The sequence below is a fragment of the Tetranychus urticae genome, chromosome 1 (genome assembly GCF_039701765.1).
Source record: "Tetranychus urticae isolate SD_2017Ah chromosome 1, NJAU_TeUrti_SD_1.0, whole genome shotgun sequence".
Classification (NCBI taxonomy): domain Eukaryota; kingdom Metazoa; phylum Arthropoda; class Arachnida; order Trombidiformes; family Tetranychidae; genus Tetranychus; species Tetranychus urticae.
The window spans coordinates 3,279,323-3,301,533 of NC_142958.1; the positions used below are offsets into that span (position 1 = coordinate 3,279,323).

General features: G+C 30.8%; 2 protein-coding genes across 3 annotated transcripts in view; both read right to left on the reverse strand.

The window, feature by feature from the left end:
- Positions 1–1,476: 1,476 nt before the first annotated feature.
- On the reverse strand, positions 1,477–3,805 carry LOC107367696 (5'-deoxynucleotidase HDDC2). The gene is made up of 3 exons (XM_015935438.2): positions 3,242–3,805; positions 2,861–3,173; positions 1,477–2,015 (listed from the first exon to the last, which is right to left on the reverse strand). The coding sequence occupies exons 1-3, from the start codon at positions 3,530–3,532 to the stop codon at positions 1,603–1,605; spliced, it is 1,017 nt and encodes a 338-aa protein (XP_015790924.1). The 5' UTR covers positions 3,533–3,805; the 3' UTR covers positions 1,477–1,602.
- Positions 3,806–6,200: 2,395 nt separating this feature from the next.
- The window catches only part of LOC107367704 (uncharacterized), a 36,425-nt gene continuing 20,414 nt past the window's right edge, over positions 6,201–22,211 (reverse strand). The window contains exons 1-2 of one of the 2 annotated variants that reach the window (XM_015935452.3): positions 17,026–17,201; positions 6,201–8,114 (exon numbers count right to left, since the gene is read on the reverse strand). In XM_015935452.3, coding sequence (XP_015790938.1) covers positions 6,264–7,931 — 1,668 coding nt within the window. In that variant the 5' untranslated portion in view covers positions 7,932–8,114; positions 17,026–17,201 and the 3' untranslated portion in view covers positions 6,201–6,263. Of the gene's footprint in view, positions 8,115–17,025; positions 17,202–22,211 lie in introns of those variants that run through there. The other variant, XM_015935459.3, reaches the window with a different exon arrangement.

Here is a 22,211-nt window from a genome sequence, read left to right on the forward strand (position 1 = left end):
CCCGGTTCGAAGCGATTGCAGCCAAAAACAAAGCGTATCGATACATGTATGTTTGAATAATTTAACGAAGTCTTCCAATAAATTCTAGATGTTTCGTTCATAATTGATATTAAAATAACGTTTCCATGAATCCATAAATTGAATTAATACATCAGGCAAGACACAAGATGATGAAGATAAGGTATGACCGATAAAGTTTGTCACTAATTTTTTAGAATTGAATTGCGTCAGTTAGACTAGACTTACAGGCACCATTTAACCGTTGAAATAAAGGTACACTTCTCAAGCACATTTTGTGCAAAAATGAATTAATTTTGACCATAAATTGCCAAGTTATGACCTTAAATGGACAAAGGCGTCAAAATCTGATTTTAACTTTACCCAAAAACCATAAATTTTTCAACTTCATACTAGGGCTTCGAAGAATGGAAAAATGGTGCAATTTGGCCTCAAAGTTATTGAAAAAGATGTAGTTCTCTTGATATAACCCAACATAGATCAATTGAAAGGTCCAGGCCATCGCCAAAACTAAATTTCATGGACATTCGGTAAAAAAAACGGGTTGTCAAGCTTTTTTAAAAAGACTTTTTAAAAAATGACCTCGATTTCGAATATTTCGAGCAATATTTTGAAATAAAAACATCAGCATCTCATAGAAAACAGTAAGTTGACCTTATGGCATTTTTATTTCAAAATATTGCTCGAAATATTCGAAATCGAGGTCATTTTTTAAAAAGTCTTTTTAAAAAAGCTTGACAACCCGTTTTTTTTACCGAATGTCCATGAAATTTAGTTTTGGCGATGGCCTGGACCTTTCAATTGATCTATGTTGGGTTATATTAAGAGAACTACATCTTTTTCAATAACTTTGAGGCCAAATTGCACCATTTTTCCATTCTTCGAAGCCCTAGTATGAAGTTGAAAAATTTATGGTTTTTGGGTAAAGTTAAAATCAGATTTTGACGCCTTTGTCCATTTAAGGTCATAACTTGGCAATTTATGGTCAAAATTAATTCATTTTTGCACAAAATGTGCTTGAGAAGTGTACCTTTATTTCAACGGTTAAATGGTGCCTGTAAGTCTAGTCTAACTGACGCAATTCAATTCTAAAAAATTAGTGACAAACTTTATCGGTCATACCTTAGTAAGATCTAACGAAAAATGGCTTTGAAAGTGATTCAATCGGCATCTGTTCCTGGATAATTTCTTTTTATCCAATAGACATCTTGCCATGATCATGAACAAGAAAAAGATCAAAGTGTAAAAATGTAGCTTCAAATCAAGCAAATTAGATGACATAACTGGGCAATTAATTGTCACAATAATACACAATATTACAGTTTGTTATTCAACAGATTTGGTTTCTTTAGCAACCTATCCATAGGTCTACATAGACATGGAGGCAAATTCAAAGGCTTACAAACCTTCATTCACCTATTGATTCAATTCACACTAAAATGATTTAAACGCTTCCAGTAATTGTTAAAACTTAATTATTTTAATATAAAGTTATATTAAGAAAAACTTAGAGATTAGAAGTCAAGTTTGACAATACATTTTAAAATATAACTTAAATCGTTGTACGATTGAACAACATTAGACTCAAAGATCTTCATCATTTTTTTTAACATTTTTCCGTTTATCTTTTCTAACCTCTTTCTTAGTGTCCGTCTTGGTCGCTGTTGGCTTTGCTTTCGGGGGACTTCCATCTTGGTTGCAACTCTGAATACAAGCGTTGGCCAAAAACTCAGATCTCATGTGCAACAATTGACCAACCATTTCTTTGAGCTCTTGATTACGAATATAAGATAAAATCCTTTCAAAGTCAAAAAATTCACCCAAACCAGGTAAGATACCATTCCTTTTATATTCCCTTTTTTCATATTCAAATGCCTGAAGGACCATATCAAACCTATCCAATTCCTTAGTCAATTGTGCCTCAGGAGTCAACTGATCTTCATACTCGGAATACAAGGTGAGAAAATTTTTAGCTACTTTTGATGGTAACAATGAACCTGAAATAAAAGCATCAAATCCAGTTAAATCATGTTAAGATTGCTGTGAGTGATCAAATTCAAAAGTAATCAAGTTCAATTCCAAGCAATAAAAAAGGAACCAAAAAAATGAATATTGACTTACAGTTTCAATGAGATATACAGAGTAAAGTTATCATCAAGTATCCTCTTAATTAACATTATCAAATCAATTAGCTCAAGCATCATAATCATTATCAAATTATTTCAACAGTTAGTCTCTCTCAATATCAAATTAAACCCAATTCATGGAGAAAGAGAGAACAGAAATTGAATCAAATTTTCAAAAGGATTTAACCAGAGAAGCAAAAAGCATCAACTTAATCAAGATTAAATTCAAGGGTAAACCTTATCCATAAATCAATCTCAATTGCTAATTAGATTCACTAATCATTTGAAAATGTTTAAACTGTAACCAATGAAACAAAAGGTAAATCAAAAGTCAATGAAACCAGGATAACGATAATTATGAGTATACATTGAAAGTCAAGATGATTAAGCAAGTTAACCAATCAAACCAAACAATTATCATTCATCGAAAAGGCAACATTTTTGTAAATCAACAGCAAAGGTTTAAAGGAGTTAATCTGAATTAGATGATAATTGAAAGGCTTTCATTAGACATTAACATTAATGGATAAAGTCAATTGCCAGGTGAACCCAAATTGAGATTAACCCAAATCATCATCGTTTTTTATAATGTAAATACAACTTAGCCATTCAATTGTTATGGTAATAGGAAAATAGCTAATTTCAAATAGATTTTGTTCATTAAATCTTTCACCTTGATTGAACTTGATTGTTAAAGAGTTAATGTGTTAACTTACTTAAATAGTGAACAGCATTTTCTTCAAGCCGATGCTTCTCCTCTACTGAAATATCATCATATGGAGTGAAATCACCAACAATACATTCAGCAATATCATGGACCAGAGACAGTTGCATTACCTTGTTCAGGTCCACTTTGGTTGAGTTGTTGTTGTCTTCCGACAAGACCAGTAAAGGTATTATCGCCATTCTGTACATGTGACCAGCAATTCGTTCAGGTGAATGAATCTTATTCAAAACCCAACCAGTTCGTTCAATTTGCTTCAATTTACCAACTTCCATGAGAAATTTAATTTTACCAATATTTTCAGTCTAAAATGAGAAGAGAATGAAATTGAGAAAAAAAACCAGAAATTAAATTGTTCCTTTTGGATATTTACCTTGCTTTGGTTGATTTGTTGGCGATTGTACAAAGCTTGATTTATATTTGAATCAATTCTTATTTCATCTCGAACTTTTCGATTCATTGATGATTCTAAAATGGTTGATTCAATTGTTTCATCTAAAACTGGTGAAGGTGAAGGTAATGATGAAGATGGAGGTGACATTTCTCGATGGTGAAAGGAGGGCGATGAAGGTGAAGATGTTGAACTTGGAGTAACATTTGCCAGTATTACTAATAAAATACTCAACTGTGTGTAATCACACAACGAAATTAAATTAATTCTCATTTTTAATCAACTCAATTGGATTAAATTAACGAGTAAACATGTAAACAAGACCAGAAAAGGTTAAAAGGGACTCAAGACTTGAACCAGAAAATTTTTCAGTCCTTTTCTTTAAGAATTGTTTAAAGTGACAAAAATAAAGCAAAAGCAAAAACAAATTTAAAATGACTATTTCTTTCAAGATAATTAATTGTAATCAACTGACAATGTTAATATTATATATTAGTTTAATTGTGAATCAAAGGATGACCAAGTTAACCAATTCAAGTGGCAGTAAAAGTGAAAGAAACTGGATAAACAATTGATTCTCACAATTTATACTTGAACCAGAAAAATTTATCTTTCACTATTTGTCTACAGTCAATTACAATTATCTGTTTCTTAATCGTTATTAATACCAATTATCTTATCATGTCTTTTGTCTTAAGCTACCACAATTAACTAACAAGAAGCACTGATTTGGTTAAAGCAACAGTTTTAATCACAATGTTGTGTTTACCTTTTGTTTGCAATGTTTTGATTTCTCGGTGAGAAAAGCAAGCAAATCTTTTCTTGTTGGTTAACATCAATAGCAAAACTGGATTAATTGATAATCTTAAAACTGGTAAATCCTTTTACCAGATTTTAGGTAATCTAATCATTAGTTTTCATCATTATTTGTTGTCCAATGTTTGCGGCTTTTTTTTCTGGTAAAATGAAAATTTTCCACAAAATCAGGTAAAAGCAAAATTTTGTGCCATAATCTTGATCAATTTATGAAAAGTGAGTTCAATAATCGCAATCGAATGATTTCTTCCGAAATTGGGCAAAAATTGAAATCAAATTGATTCTTGGTAACCTTTTCTGGATTCAATTTCAATTGTTGCCTTTGGTAAGACAATAGAGATTATCCAAGAAATCATATGATTTGATATTTTGATTTTTAATGTCATCAATCGGAAGCTTTAGTCGCTTTAAATGATCATTTATCATAATCTGCTTGGATCAATTGAGAAGTGGAATGATTTTGATTGACGTAGTTAAATGTTGATTAAGATTGAAATGATCACAGGTTAAGAATGAAACATTTAATAATGAATAAATGATGTTGCTACTGAGTCGCAATTGAATGAACAGAATGAACCTTATGAAGATTATCTGAATTGATTTAATAGCCAATTTCACATCGACACTCGCAATCATAATCATTCTCATTTAACTAACCATTATTAGCCAACATTGTCCCAAGTAGAGCTTCAAAGCTTCTAGATTTCAGGCCTAAATAAGTAGACATTAGATTGGATTCAAAATTGTATTTAGACTTCAAACAAAAATATTAGACTTTTAGCTTTTTAGATTACGGCTAAAAGCCTAGCTTTGAAGTCTGATTTGAAATAAAAAGCCAAAAAATTTTGACTGTAATTTGATAAAATCAACCAAATTGTGGCGCATTTTCTGGAATCCCTTGGTGCGCTCCACACAATGACCTTTATATGAATAGTCTTCATTGTTTTATTCAAAAAGTCGATTTACTTTCGACTATGGGATATAATGAAAGATGGAAATGAACAAAATCAAAATGATCTTGAAAAAACGAGTTTATTAACCAAGTTCAAGTCTAGACAAATGGTAACTGCATTAGACTTTAGCTTAAAAGCTAGTTTCACAGTCTGGATTTTACATTTAATCCTCGATTTTATTAGACATAAGACTTAATTATAAGTCTAATTAGACATAAAGCTAAAATCTAGACGTTTGACGTTAATATCAGAAGCTTTAGTTACAAGCATATAAGATTATCACGAATATGCTCAATATATCAAATAATATTGGTGCTGATCAAAAATTATCATCGATTTGCAAGATTACTTTTTGTACTCACACGATTTTTAACCGATTTTCTCAGTGAACTGACATTTGTGAGTTCTAATGAAGCTTGTTTATTACATTAAGCTTCTCTCGCTTCCCAATTCCTTCGCTTTTGCATAGATTTTCGTTCATCAGTTTCATTGTCTTCACATTCAGGGATCATTAACTTTCCATGTAAACCTGAGTGTTGAGCATCACTAAACTCGAAAGGTTTGATCAATTTTCTGTTTAATCTTTCAAACTTTTCCGATTATTTCGACTCGAATCAATTGAGCGTAGTTAAGATCAATTTAAGCTTCATCATCACCTTGTTGATAAACTTAAATTAACGAAAAAAAAGTTGCTCAAAAATTGAAGTTACTTTAAGTTGATCATATTGAAGTGTAAATCCCAGAGTAAACCTTTTTTTTAAACAGTTAATGCATTGTTTTCAAGTGAAACTGATACCTAAGACAATCAGTTAAACGATGAACAGTTCAACACTTTTTTACCTCGACTTTTTTTTCTCTCAACTCGATAATTCTTTTCAAATCTCATAAGAGTTTTCATCTCTTTTCATCTCGTTTCAACCTTTTAACCTTTTTTTGTATCTTACACTTTCATTTATCATCATCATGAGATGAGATGAATATCAAGTAGCTTAATTAAGCTTGAAACATGAAAACAAAACCCATTAGTGTTGGTTATTAAAAAGAGTTAACCTTTTCCATTTAAAGAAGTGTATAAAGTTGATAAATTGGTAAATTAAAGTGACATTTCAGGTAAAAGATGACAATTTTACTCATTTTTGTGCAATTTTCATTGAATGCGGTTCATTTGAAAAAAAGAGGTTTAATTGTATTTATTTATAAATAATCATTTGAATAGTTTTTAATTTCTTGTCGAATCAAACATAAGTCTCATTAATAGCGTGCATTGAATTGGTTGTTGCAATTGAAATGTTGTTTACTAAATTAACATTATTACTATTGTTTTGTTCATCATTAACAGTATTTTTTACAATTAGATTGGCATTTAAAGCTGTAGTTGTAACATTGACCCTAGCCTGGTAACTATTGGCTAACCTGTCTTGATGGGCCAATTTTGAGCAGTGAAATACTTGGCTTAGCTTTTTGCGAAACTTTTTCCCAAAAATACAATAAATGACAAAATTAATTGATGAATTGAGGCAAACGAGTAGATTTGAAAAGATGGTTGCCATCTCATAGCCTGGAGCATTGAAAAACTCCATACAGTTGACAACAAAAGCGGGTGCATTACAGGCAATGAAAATGGACACCAAAAGTACCAACATGGATGCAATGTTGAGCTCAGTTTCTTCCTGATTGGTGAGGGTGGCTCGATTACGGGAAGCTCGGCGAACAGCTTTGTATATTTCAGTGTTGAGAGCAGTCAAGAGGGACAATGGGATGATGTAGAGAAGAGCCAGGTTTAGGCAAATGTAGTATAACCAATAGTAGAGGCGATTTTGTCTGAGTGCCGTTTGGCGAACAGAGCGAATGCCTTCAGGTGAAGTGATTACCTCAATCTCAATGAAACGCGGAATATTGTACAGAAAGGCGCCCAGGGAGAGAAAAACGACTGCCCAAATGGCTCGATTACGATTGGAAAAGGTTCGAATTCGAAATGGATGGCAAACGGCAAAGTAACGTTCAGCGGTTATCAAACAAGTGGTCCAAATGGAACCCGTTTGAGAGATTAAAGCCAATGGATAGACAAAGGTTACATAGTAGTTTAACGGGTCATCGGGTAGTTCCGTGCTGTAGCCTGGTGAGGGTGGAAGGCTGTGTTGATGGTGATGATGGTTGGTTGGTGTTGAATGGGAAATTGGTGGAATCACTAGAGGTGGCAAGTCTTCTGGGTTGGAGTAACCGTGGGCAAGGGATAGGTCGAAGAGCAAGGGAGGATCGATGGAGCTTGGGTTCAAGTTGATCAACTCGGTTGGGGTCCAAGAGTGTGATTTATTCATTAAAGTCAGGTTAACACTGTAAGGGTCTAGGGATTGAAGACGATTCAGATAGTCGGTTGATGTGTAATCAAATGTATTGTCAGTTAATCTCATTGAATCAGTTGATCCATCAGTTGATTGACTTTTTTCAAGTTCACTTGATTCACTTGATGGTAAATTTACAGATGACAGTTGATTTGGTAATGAGGAAGACAAATGTGGTGAGACTGGTAAAGGTGAAGATGAGGTAGAAAAAGATGATGATAAAGGCGAAGATGAAGATGAGGGATGAAGTGAATTTACAGGTGATATAGATGAAGGTGAAGATGAGTCGAGTGATGGAAAAACGGATGGAAGATAATCACTTGGATTGTGTTTACTGTTGGTTACCAAAGCGGGAATGCCGAGCATTAAAAGTGCATTGATTAACACTCCGTTATCATAGATGGCCAAGACTGTTAGGTAAACATTGATGGGTTGACGTCTCATCTCATTGAAGGCATTCAAGATGAACAGTGTTACCGTATTGGCCGAGATGCCAAACAAGCACATTGAAGTCAACAAAACACCGTAAAAATAAAATTCAACCCAAGGTTCAACTCTCATGATTAACTTGATTAGTCAATTGCACAGCACAAAGATCAACATTTTTCTTCAACAAAAATCTAAATTCCAATTTCGTTTTTCAATCATTGAAACATTTCCATTTGATCCTTTCAATTGAACCATTCAAACATCCAAATGGTCATCAACTTTGGTCATCATTTTATCTTCCATTTGTTTCGTTTTCTGGAGAAGAGAAGAAAAAAAGGAATTTGCAATTTCATGATAAATGTTTAATTTTGTTGCGATTTGGTTGAATAACGATGAAAGGGTTCAGTTTCATTTAAATTTGGAATCAAAATTTGCACTTTTCCCTCAATTCAATTCTTTTCCTATTCAATAATGTAACTTTACTGAAGTGTTGAAATGTGAATATCATCTATTTATTATTAATTTTTGCCTTCTACTTCATGATAACAATTCATCAAATTGTAAATCAAATTAAGAGCATTTCATTGAAAAAAGATTGGAAGGAAAAGTCAAAATAATTGAACACTCATGTCTATTGGCGTAAATCATTTGAACCATGAATTTAAAGATTTGGTGATGAACAAAATATGTAAAATAGATTCTCTAAAGATTAGAATGTAAATCGCAATTTAATAAAATATTAATAACTTGAAAATAATTGGCCGTTTCATGAAAGCTTCATGAGTATTATACTTGTAAATGAGGCAACTTTTGTTTCTTACAATCATTTGTAGTTCAACAAGTAAACAGGTTTCCTGTCAATATTTAATAGCAAATGTTCAATTGATTTTTCAACCCAAAATCAAATCAAAATCTCCAAGAATTCAATAAATATTTAACAAACCAAAAGGCCTAACAATATATATTAATACATAAGGAATGAGTGAAAAGGCGAAGAGAAATAAATTTTCAAAAAACCTTTTCTAATTTGTATTTCCAATTGTATTTCATTGATCAATATTTTCATTTCAAATCAAATTTCTTTTCATCATAAAACCTTGATACAGTTATAGTCAAGAATAACTTTCATGAGAAGTAAAAAAATAATGTTTTTCTGGTCAACCATTAAAACCCATTTTTCATTTACTTTGATTAAAACTGATTTTCTTGAAGTCAACCAATAATCTGGTTAAACAGTCAACCTTAGGCCTTAAAATTTGGGTTCAATTTTGGACACAAATCCAACAATTGTACAAGAATAGAAAAATAATTTACTAAAAATAGAAAATCAGATTCTCTTTGAGCGAACAAATTTACTGATGATTAATATTAACTCATGAAACGTCTGAATAGCTTGTCATATTAAATCTTTACAAGTAGCTCAACCATTCAACCAGAATTTAGTTTCGCTTTAATAAAAATCATAATTTAAAGTTGCCTTTCTGATCAAATAGGGAACCTCGATTATGATCATTATTTCTGGTATTAGTTAAACAATCAGAGAATGGTAATAACAATAAAAGTCCAGGCTAAATGTCTTACCTGACTCCAGGCTTTTCATGTTATTTTCCCTTCTCTTTCATGTTTTGTTATTATCATTATAGCCTTTTGTTATCATTTAAGAAACAGACAAATTTTGATATAAAAAAGTAATCACTTTTAGCCTCTGGTTGTTGACTTAAAGGTTTTACCCGAGCAAAACATTAACCCTAATTGTAAGCAAATTTAGTGATCAACTGCGTTCAACTGGCAAAATAGCCAAACTAGAAAACGATTTCATTAATAAAAGAAGCGTTTATTGCCAAAACTGAACTCTTTATATCTTAATATCATATTATAATATTAATAATAGCTTATAATCTTTTGCTCAACATTCAGTTTATCTTCAAATTGCTGATTGATTACTTTTCATGTTAACATTTTCATACTGAACATTAACATTCAGACAGATTATCAGTTTTTCATGTCATTAGCATTTCAGGTTTACAAGTTTACTTTGAATTTTATTTGAATTTTATTTGAATAACTCGAAATCTATTCATTTTGAACAGTTTAATTAAAGTCAACTTTTGTCAAATAATAATTTCATCTGTTAATTTCTGATTAATATGCATTAAAATGCTAACATTTGCTGGGAGGTTGAATCCCATTAAATTGGAATAATTTTCAATCTTTTTTTTTCATTTGTTTCATTTGAAGAAACATTGAATTTTAAAGGTTGGAAGAAAGGTTTTTCAAAAATTCAATGTTCTTCAAATGTTCAAATTTGAACAGGTTTTGTTTGACCAACTGTTTGCTTTAGAGTTGAAACTTTTTCATCTTTTCTCCACAAAATAATGTCTTTCGGATGCAATTTTATCTCGACTTGAATCTAAATGTTCCCGAACACATGAAAATATTTTGCTCTAAAAAGATGGAAAATGATAGAAAAGGAAATTGAAATTTCATCAAAACTTTAATAGCTATTCAATAAGCTGAAAAATGAGTTTCAAGGAGAAGCAATGAGAATGATATTTTTTGTCTTATTTAACTTTCAATAGCTCGAAGCCACTAGAACTTGATCAACTTTTTCTTCCTTCCAATTGTGTAATTGATTATCCGAGTATTTTTATCATGCAATTATATCTGTTAATGAAACTCGTGAGGTAAAAGTTGAGAGAAGGGAAAAAAAGTAATAACAATTGAGCACTTTTGCACTTGAATATTGCAAGTTGAGAAGCTTGTTAGTTGATAATGTCAAGCATGTTATGAAACAAGGGAAAAAGGTTAAGACTTTGTTTATGGTTTATTGAGTTGATAGATTTTCATGAAGAGTCTGAACATTGTTGAGAATGGGAATGAACATGTTACAAGATGAGTTTCTTGGAATCCAAAAATAAACAAACTTTGTTGTCTCTTTGTTTTTCATAAATAGCAAAACAGCAAAATATGACAGAAAAAATGTGAACATTTTTCTTTTCTCTTTTCCTATTTTCTCCTGAAATCCTGCATTCTTATTGAAACATGAGAATTGTTCATTATTCATCAGTCAGATGAGATAATATGAGATTGAATTGTGATATTGGACCAACAAGGAAAAAGAAGAAGAACAACAAGAAAAATGAAAACTGTTGTTCTGAATGGATTAATGTAATACATTTTGATCAAGTGAGTGAACATGAAAAGGTTGATGTTTAGGTTTGTCTCGTTTTAACAGGTAAAGGTTAGGTGAGAAGCATGATAATGTTGAGGAAAGAGATGAAAGAGGAATATTTGGAAGAATAATAGTTTCTGGTGATTCTCTTGTAATGATAATGTTAATGATAACTGAAGATGTGCCAAGATTTGTTTCCTTGGTGCAGAGTAAAGCTGATAAGATTTGTTGACGCTCTAACAGATGCAATGGGTAACAGGATCATTATTCATTTCAATGATGATAATGAAAAATGATGAATGAACTTTTCAAGATTCAAATTATCCTCAACTTTATTAGCTACTTTCATCACCCTTCAACAATTTACTCATCATATTATTAACTCCCAATAAGCTCTTGAACCTTTTCATTAAAACCTTTTTTTTTACTTTTCCATCGCTTCTTATTTTAAAACCTTGCAACCTTTGTAATCAATCATTTTATGGTTATTTCATTGTAACCAGCTTCAATGTAATTTTCAGATTTTCCGATGAATCGACAATTATAATGTAAATGTCTAAGAATTTGTTCATTTTTTGCTTCAACTTGTTAAAGGTTCACCAATGAAATGAACAAAAAATGAACATCTTGATCGATGATTGGGTAAAAGTAAACAAAATGAGATTTGAATATTTGGGTTGCAAAGCTGGTCCAACAATATTGTTTGGTGAGTTTTGGTTAAACCTTGTTTCAAGTGGAATGCAAATTTAAATCAATATCATTTGGTGAAAGGACGAAACTCTTATTGGACATGGTTTGGCAGAATAATTGTTTCTATTCAATATTTTCTGAACTTTTTCTTCTGTCACAACCAATTTGACTTGCAATTTCTTTGCAAAGAAACATCTTAAAGTTGGAATCGTGATCAAAGTCAGGTAATAAAGTTGGCAATACAAGATTATTTTTTCACGAAATATTCGTTGTTAATCAAATTGATGGAACTTTTGATTGTTTCAACTTTAAATTGCTTTATTAGTTGGAATCCAAGTTATCTAAAAACACTTTTTGTCTTTGCATTGTTCAGTTATTTTCAGTCAAAATTATCAGTTTGAAGGTTAGCAAATTATTTTGTGGGAAAATGAAAATTTGAATCAATTGTCTCGATTCTTGTCAAGATTAAACTTTGGCAAGTAATTTGACACTTTTTGACTCTTGATCACTTGATCGCAACACTTGCAATTTACTTTTAAACTTGTTATGAAAGGTTCAGGTTGGAAGTTATTCTTAACGTTGAGAATGGCAATTTATAATAATTTTGTGAAACACTTTTCACCGTCAAGTTTTGCATATTAGGAATGTCTTGACTGTTTCATTTATGAACATGATTGACTGATTATTTCACGGAAAGTAAACCATAAAAAGAGTTATTTTCCTTGCAAGTTGAGAAGCCAAAATTATGTGAATAAAATTGTGGAGAAATGAAGATTCTCTTTGTGATGTTTCATCGATTTTTCATCATCTTATTGACATATACTTCAACTGACCCATGTTGAAAAGCGTATTATCATTGAATCGCCATTTCAACATTTATGGACCATCAAAATTCTGACAGTTATAAGGTTGATAAATGTCAATTTTTTACACTCTTTTAGTTTGTATTTGGACAAATTTTATAACTTTTTGGGATCTCTTTCACTCTATTACAAGTATTCCTGACAGTAAAGTTATTGACATTAGCTATTGATATTTTGCTCAATGTATTATCATGACACACAATGGCTAAGAATGGAGTTTAATTGAAACGAAAATATTTTTTAATATTGAACTTTTGTCGTTGGTTTGGTTTCAATTGTGAACCAAGTCTAACCAACAGTAAAACAGATTAATGGTTTCAACAGTTTGACTTGACGTCCAATTGTTAATAATCATAATTAATAACAATTGATCGACAGTTTTAACTTCAACTAAACTTGCCAATTGGAAACTTGCTCTGAACCAGCATTTTATATACAAGAGTTGACCTGAAATTTATCTGCTATAATCAATAACCTTAGTGTATCCATTTTGATCTGGATTCTGGTAAAACATGAATTTGGTTTTTCCTTATAAAAGCTATTGAAGGTAAAATATATTGAACCAAATTATGATTATCATTGGTGTGATCAAAATTTGGCTCACAAGTTGATTCCTTATTTACATATTTGAAGCCACTTATGTGTTGAAAAAACTCAATCATGTTAAGTTGAATGATCAAAGTTGAACAAGAAAATGGATCAGTTTTGCTATTGCACTGAATTTTAATGAAATATGAAGGTTAATGCTCAAATATTCATCAAGCAAATTAATCAAAGTCAATCTTCTTAATCCATTAAAATACTTGATTCTCAATTAAATTTCCCAACTCACTTAAAGTAAGACTTATTCAGCAAAACTGGAAGCAAAAATATTAAGACATCGTTTTGATGAAATGCAATTAAAAGCAGGATCATTAGAGCAACTCTAATAGTAATATTTTTCATACATCAACAAGAAAACTTCAACTTCGAATATTATTAGAATAAAATTATCTCTCTGTATCAAGTGTTCTTGATATTCATCTTTCAACATCCTCTCTAACATCTCAAACTTGCTTCTGACTTTAGCCATAAAAGATGAAAATTGCAACCCAAGAAAGTTTCACTTTGCCCATTAAATGTTGAACACAATGAGACCTTTTCGCGTTGAATATCTTTCGTTTTATTCCTAGTCTACTGAGACTTCTTGTGGTTTCACGTTATGATGTGTTCTGAGTGATGAGTTCAATCGATGAGTGATGGTGATGATACCAATCGAGTCTCTTTTAACATTTGAAGCACAACCCTAAAGGCGAGTTTTGAGATGAAAATGATTTGCATCATTTTCCTGGATTCAAGTTGTTTGTGCATTCCTAATTTTCATCTACATAAGACATTTCTATCCTTTTTACAGCCTATCCCTCACTACTGCCGATTAATTGATTTAATCGGGACTAATCAATCCAGACCAAAAGGAACTAGTGGCTGGGTTTGATCTAAAAGATGTTCAAACTTGCAGAGTAAGTTAAAGTAGCAACTAAGTTTCCGTAGGTGCACCTTCGGAAGGATCTTTAACGCATTAAATGCTTATTATGAGAGAAGTGAAGCTTTAAAACAATCAAACACATAGAGACATTGTTGATGCTTATTAGTGAATGCAATTGAATTGTGTTTGCATTAGAGTCGCAATATGTTTATTGCAAACATCCAGCCATTGCAGCACAATTCTAGCTGCATTGCATTCGTTGAATGATTAATTCATTCTAGTAAACAATTATAAACCAATTTATAGCATTTAATCTCATTTTGACCAAAGCTATGGATAATTCAACTCGTCGCTGAATGATTGCAATCATTGAAAGTATTATTTCCATGATTCACCATTTTCTAATTCTCTGTATTTGCCAAATATCCTCTTTCAGATGCTAGATGATCTAAATCCTCTAGAGAGTGCAGGTAAGCAAACAGGCCATTCTGGAGCGATTATATTGTCAAGTTGATTGCATTATGTTTTCATTCACAAAACAGAATGGATTTCACGAAAAATCAATCAGAAAATTAGAGTTGATTGCATGATTAATAAGTTATGCCACAATAACCATTGACGCCTGAATGGATTGCAATAAAAGTGCGATTTATGATATCAATTAAAACATTTGCTCAATACTTTTAAGCTTGCTATTAAGTTAAACAAATTTTCAGAAGACCTCGTCGCTTCAGACTGTTTGTTAATCTGAAAGTGATATCAGCCTGTGAATTTACCAAATTGGCATCAAACAGTGAACATTATTTACAATGATGCCAATCAATTTGAGTTGGATTGGGTGCAAGTGCATGGCAATTTAACCAAGAATAACGAAGAGAAAAAATGAAATCTCCTTTTGATTTATAATAAAAGTTGACACTTGAATGGCAACTTTTCTCGGTGTTTACATTTTCATCTGCTAATGATAAAAGGCAAAATGTAATAACATTGAAAAATTGTATCAATCAAGTTGAAGAAAAGGAGAAAAGATGAAAATCAATTTCATTAAAGATGCGATTAAACTTATATTATTGATCAGCGTTCAATTATGTTGATCAATCAGTTTTGCATGGAACAAATAAAACAAAGAAAATTGGAAAAATTGAAAAAGGTTAAAACGAAGACAAGAATTTTCAGTTTTCCAGATTAATATTTTGAACACGTTTTCACAGCTTGTTATATCATGTTGTGATGTAAAACAACAATAAAATAATAATAGTTGATCATTTGATTAGAGAATGAAAATTGGAGAAAAGTTTCTTTTCAAATTTTCTTCAATTTTCTTCAATAATATTATTCTGGAAAACTATAAACTAAATCAGTGGAAAAGATTTTCACTTTTCTCTTTGCTTTTGTCTTTTCAGAATCTCTATCCTGGGAGTAAATTTTCATTCCCTTCCAAGTGAAGAAACTTATGAGAATTGTTGTCCAATAGTTTCATCGACTAAGAAAATATAAACGTTTTTGGTTCGTTTTTTCACAACTGACTAACTTAACGATTCAATATAAACCTTTCAATGAGATTATGTTCAGATTAATACAATTTTTGGAAGAAATTTTCTGTTTACTTTTTTACAAAATTTCATTTTCTTTATCCTGATTCAAACGATTAACAATTCTTGGTGAACACTAAATTCATTTAGAGATTTCCTTGTTTTTCTCATTCTTTCCATTTCTTCTGTAAATAATCAATTAACATTTATATTTACAGTTTCTGTTGAGAATCAATTTTTTGTTCGTTCTCATGATTGTTGTGTTTTTACAGACAGAATGTTCAACCTTTTCCATGTTCTAATCGATTCGTAATCACCAATTTTGTACCGATCAAATACACATGAAAATGTTTTCTTTCAAATTCCATTTACAGAATGAGGAATTCATTATCCTAAGTCAATATCAACGGACTGAATGCAACTGATTGTCAACTGTTTTAGATTGAACTTGAGTTTTGATTAGTCGCAATATAAAGTCAGCTCAAGCACTTGCTCTTGAAAATGCTTCAACTTTCACAGTCAAACCTCTTTGAGGTGAAAGAATTGAAAATTTCAAGTGTTTATTCAGGGAAACCATTCAATGCAAGAATAAAACTTGAAATCGATTCACAAATTGTTTGTTTGAGTACAAATGAAATAAAATTTTACTCATTCTTTCATTTTCCGTTTAATTTTGCAATAATTTTTACTCCAACAACTGAATATCATGTTTTGTCCTTAAACTTAACTCCAAGCAAATGGAAACTAATCAAATTGTTAATGAACAACTTTCAATTTCTCATAATTCAATCGATAATCACCCAAAATAGAAAGTATTAATGGATGCTATCAACATGCAAATGAGCTTGTTTACATCCAACTGTGCTAATCAGAAGAAACCTTTTATTCCATGAGAACCGTTGATCATTAAATGAACTTTAACATAAGAAAAGAAGTTGTAATATTATCAACTTTTCTTCCTTAATGATACATTGTTTAGCCTTTAGAAATTTATGAATTATTGAATAAAAGAGGAACAAAAAGAGAACAGAAAAAATGTGCAAAACTTTGAACAATGGTGAACATGGAGAAAAAGTTAATGAGAAAAAAAAGAAAAGGTGAAACAATTATTTTGATACTCAAATGCTGTGTGATAATGTTGAAGATAAATAATACTCCCTCTTGGGCAATCCTTTGAGTTATTAAAATTGGTTTATATAATAATTAATAGTTGGTGAACATGAAGATACAATGATAACTGAGAAAAAAAAGTGAAATGAGAAAAAAACAGAAATGCTTCGAATTCCGTATTGGATTTCAGAAACTCTCGCAATTCATCCAATCACTGTCACCATGTGTTTAATTTACATTATCATAGATATCATTACTTGCCTGGGAGTAAAAACTCCCAGTCTCGATTAACTTCTCTGATTTTCTTCACCTTTTCCATTTCCATTCATTATTACATAATATCATGGAATCATAGTTTTAGTAGAGGTTAAAGGTAAAGTAAAATTAAACTTACAATTCAACTTTTCTCTGTTCATATTTGCTCTTGCTCTTGTTAATCCGAATTGAACTTCACTTTGTTCACAAGTTTTGTATCGAGAACTGATCTTTTTTTGGAGAAACTTTGTGTTCGCAATTAGTTTGGATTTGTCATTGTTAGGGAAAAATTTTTCACTGTTGAGGCAAAAACTAACTTGCAACTGAACAACTTGGAAGAGGAAAAGTGTTCAAGTTTCACTTTCAGCATCGACTCTGTTTCAATTTTTAGAAATGCTTCAAAGCATAACATTACTTTTTATCATTATTTGTTGTTCATCACTATTAATATCATTGGCAATATTGTTTGGCTTTACCTTCCTTTGCTCATTGCATTTATCAAGTGTCAAAGTACATTTCAAATAATAATAACATGATTGGGTGGAAAATCGTGTGAAAAGCAACAGAACAAGGAAAAGTTAATGTTAACGTTGATCATTTAATGTGAAGACGAAAAGACAAACTTGTTAACAGTTGATTACGATTTAACGGCTTTCAATGGTAATGGTGAAAAGATATTTCTTTGTCGGTCAAAAGGATGACAATTCTGAGAAACTATTCTTTATGGATTCTTATATTGGTCAGCTAACGATCATTAGTTTGAACCATTTTTTCGTCTTCACTTCAAATAAGAATCATTAGAGTCTAGTATTGAAGTTATAAAGTTGTACCTTGAGCGAGTTCGGTCAGCTTTTGATTTGATTCCAACAAAAGTTGCTATTGAAAGAAAGTTGTGATTTGAACAAAAGTCTAGACAAGCTTTCCGTTTTAACTTATTCATTAATATTAATATGTTTAACTTGAAATTTGTCATTTTCTCACCATTTCTTAACTAATTGAATCAAGTGAAGCCTTCTATTTGCATTTATTAGTCGCAATTAAACTGTTTCGTTTTAATTGCTGCCAAGTTATCAACAATATTTGTTTTCCAAGAAAAGCTTCGAAGTTCCGTTTATTTAACTCTTTTCGTCTTCTTCATTGTTTGTATAATTGTTAATGAAAGTTGATTAGTAAAATGAGCTGAAAGACTGAAAAAAGAAATCAAATTGCTAACTTGTTTCGAAGTAATTTGATAAATGTCATCTAATGCTCATTACGATCACTCCACTTTCGAGTATTAAAGTGTAAAAGAATTAATAAAATGAAAGTTTTCTAAATATTCATATAACTCTTGATTTGTTAAGTCAAATTACATTTATTACATTATTTAGTTTAAGAAGCATAAGCAATGAATTGCACGTTTCTAAACTTATTCAATTTAATACCAAAAAAGCATCTTACAAGATTTTAAACACTTTCTAGTTAATACCTAATTAACTACTAGCATTTCGATCTGCAATTTCAGCTTTCATACTTCCCTCATTCGCAAGGAAGAATCGTCTCTTGTCCACACCATAAGCATTCGTATTTAGATCAACTAAGAGCTCGCAAGCGCTAAAGAGTGTTTTACTTCGTCAATGAGGAATCAAAAGTGTCAAACGAGTTAAATTTGCAGATCCGAATGCTTGAAGTTATTTGATATTAACTTGCAAGTGTTTAAAATCATATAAGATGTCTTTTTGGTATAAATTGAATAAGTTTAGAAACGTGCAATTCATTGCTTTTGCATATTAACCAAAAAGTTTCTTCCTCTTCTGCGCCAACGAACTTTTCCATCTAAATATTAATGATATTCGTTACTTTAAGTAGAGCAAATCAAATCAAAACAGTTAAAGTGATGTTTTGTTAGTTCCAGTTCGTAAAAAGCATAAATTATACTAAAGGCAAGAAACAATTGTCGTATGATCTGAAGAGCGAAAAGACGAATCACTGGAACAGTTGAACTAAACGCATAAGCTGTTAAACCATTCGTGTTTAGTGTGAAAATTAAATCTTTCGACTCTCGTTTTTGTCAGTTTGATCAATTCTCTTCAGCATTTTAGGTCAGCAAAATTATCCAATGTAACATATGCAATGCTTTCTCACAATTTGTATCAATCATGCTTCTTCACATGCAAACACTACATCAACGTTTAAAACCGGAACCAAACTCACGCTTAAAATGAAAATGCAAAACTTAAGCAAAAAGAGTTTTATTCAAGATATTCATCAAAGGAAATCAAATCATAATTCAATATCAAATTTACAGATTAAATAGCAAGTGAATGCTTTCGAGTTACCTTTTGTGCTAATCTAGCAATTTTAACCTGAAACCATTTCCATTCAACTTTGTTCCCTATCATTTGTGGTGAGACTTTTGCTCCAAATCTTTTACTCTGTCCATTATACTTTTGACCATTGAAAATGATATTCGCAGCAAGAAAAATGTGAAAAACCTTCTAAACGTATGATCAAAACTGTAATACATTATTGATCTTCCTTTAAATTCTGATATTGAATGAGAAAAGAAACTCAGATTGCAGTCTAGACTTGGCAAACTTGAAATGGATCATTTTAACATGAAAAACATTTTGCAATGGAAACGAATCAATATTTAAGGTTGGTCAATCATTTTGTGATGATCATTGGCGAATCATTTGAAAGGGCAAAACTGGAAAAGCTTGAATCGAGTTTAAAATGAAAGTTTGCAATAATTTGATTGATAAATGCGAAGTGGAAAAATGTTATTTCACTTGACCCGGTCTGTTGAGAGTTGAAATCACTTGTAAAATAGTGAAAAGGAAATGGTTAAATCGTAAAGTTAATATGCTATCAACTCCCTGTGAAGTTTCCATTCCCACTCTCAGCGAATTCAACTTCTTTTCAAGTTTTGCCAAAAATTTCAAATTCTATGTAAATCTTTCTGTAATATGCAAGATGAACATCAAAACTGTTTTGTAATGGATTGAATCAAGTGAACCAAAAGAGCACAAAAAAATGAAGGTAAATCAAGGAAAAAAGGGAAATGCTGATGATCTTTATATCATCAAAGCAACATTGAAAAGGAACCAAAAAAATGAGCTGAAAATATCAAAATAAAAGTTAAAAAGTGATTTTTTCAACTTTTTTCTTTTCCATTCAACTTCTTGCAACAACTCAATTTACTCTGGAATATTCAGTGGCAAGGAAACGAGTTGATGAGTTAAGTTGGACAATAAACATGAAATTATCATTATGATAATGAGGAATATTTTAGAGGAAAAGAAAAGTTAAATTACTTTGTATTTATTACAGTTGTGAACAATGGTAAAGTGTTTAACAAGTGAATAAATGAATAAATTGTGACATTTGACTATTGAACTTTTGCTTGTGTAAACAGATTGAAGATTCATGGAGAAACATGATTGCGACTTTGTTATGATAAGAAGCGAAAAGATGAGTTTAGTTAAAGTACATTTACCCGTTGGACGAGAGTTGCGATGAGTTGGAGTTGAAGGACAATTCAATTTATTGGTTGTCTCATTGATATCAACTAAATTATCCAACATTATCATCTATTATATTAATACAAGTTTGTTATTTCATTAGCAAACTCAATAACAAATGATAATGATAACTAATGATAATGCTCTTGTCTTTGAATGTCTTGGGCCAGAAGTTGGAACAAAAAATAACATTCATTATTTTTGGTTCAATATGGTTTGTTTACACTTGTGGTTATATACCAATGAATACAATTGTTGATGGAAAGTTGATCTGATGGAGAAGCGAAATGATGGTCATCATCAGTTTCATGATCATTATTATGGTCAATGTTTTCTAATATTGAAAGAAGTGGATATTAAGAGAAGCTTTTGATCAACATTACATGAAATTGGTTTTCATTAAACTTGAATAATGGAAAGAAAAATAATGGAAAATGCAATGAATTTTCAGATTCTGTTTGATTGAGTAGAAAGTATTGGAGAAATTCGGATTTTCTTTTTTTTCTGGCGAGAAAATCTTTCCAAATGAACATTTCCTAACATTTATGATTCTTTTGTTTTGTTCAAATCTTTATTCAATCTCTTTTTCTCTGTTCATTTCACAACTCAATCAACCGTTTGATTCAATTAATATCAAAGTGTTTTCCCAATGAAACAGATCAACTTGCAATGTTGATCAATTTTAGCTGAAAGGTGAAAGAGTAAAATATGAATTGGAATTGGAATATTGAACAAATCAAAATTTCTTCTGTAAATCAATTTAATGTCAACTTTGATGCTCACCTAGATAAATAATTTATTCATACCTTTTTGATTGAAGAAAAGTGTTGAAAGGAGAAATTTGTTTCCACTTGAAATCAAAGAAAGATTTAAATTTCTTCTTCTATTCATCCCAGAACTTTGTAAAAGACTCATGTGAAACAGTATCTAAGAGTGTCTTCATCAGATTACAAAAGATCAAAAGAATTGCCATGCAATTGGAAAAAGAAGAAAATTCGAAGTTGGAAAAGAGTTGAAACTATAAAAAGAACAGTCAACAGTTTAACTTTGAAAAGGAACCTTAAAATTGATACATGATTCGATGGAATTCTTTATAACAAGAAAACGTGAATCTGAGTTTCGTTAGACAAACAAGTTTCAGTTAACATTTATATTCATAATAATGTGACATCTCGCAATCGGTTGACATCTTTGTTGACATTCATTTATCCATTTCTTGTTTTGCACAAATCAAAGTCTCAGTTGGTCGCAAACCATTCAATAAACAGTTGAAGGTTGAAACCTTTACTAATAACCAGACAAGACACAAAGTTCAATCATATTCAGACTTTCATTTTTTGAGATTTAATAAATTTCCATTTTCGTTGAATCAAAATATCGGTTGAACTTGCGTTTTAACCAAATCAAATGAACTTTTGCATAAAATTGACACTCGATTCGCCTAAAGGTTGGAAACATTATAATTGAAAAGCTATTCTTGAAATAGTTCAGAAAATAAACGAATTTGTCTATTCAATAATTGAGCGAAGAAAATTCTTGAGGAACTAAACTTATCCTAACTTTTTTCTCTCCTTTCTTTTCATCCAGCTTTTGCATAAAATTCATCAACTCACATCAAAATGCTGAAATTGTTTTAAAGATGAAAAGGTGAAAAAAATTGAATAAAACAATTGACTTTTCATGGAAAAGGAAAACTATTTTTGGTAAATTAATTTCATCATTTTTTCATTTTATCCACAATTATCCGAATCCTGACCTCCAATTACATGGTTATTGTGATGCTGACTTTGGTGGTGATCTCGTTAAAAGAAAGTCAACAAAT

Bases quoted from the DNA above. Each gene is read 5' to 3' on its own strand.
- LOC107367696 (XM_015935438.2), bottom strand. From the start codon at position 3,532: ATGAGAATTAATTTAATTTCGTTGTGTGATTACACACAGTTGAGTATT. The intron at 3,174-3,241 runs GTAAATATCCAA...TTCTCATTTTAG, and splicing joins AACAAATCAACCAAAGCAAG to ACTGAAAATATTGGTAAAAT. The intron at 2,016-2,860 runs GTAAGTTAACAC...CTTTTATTTCAG, and splicing joins AAATGCTGTTCACTATTTAA to GTTCATTGTTACCATCAAAA.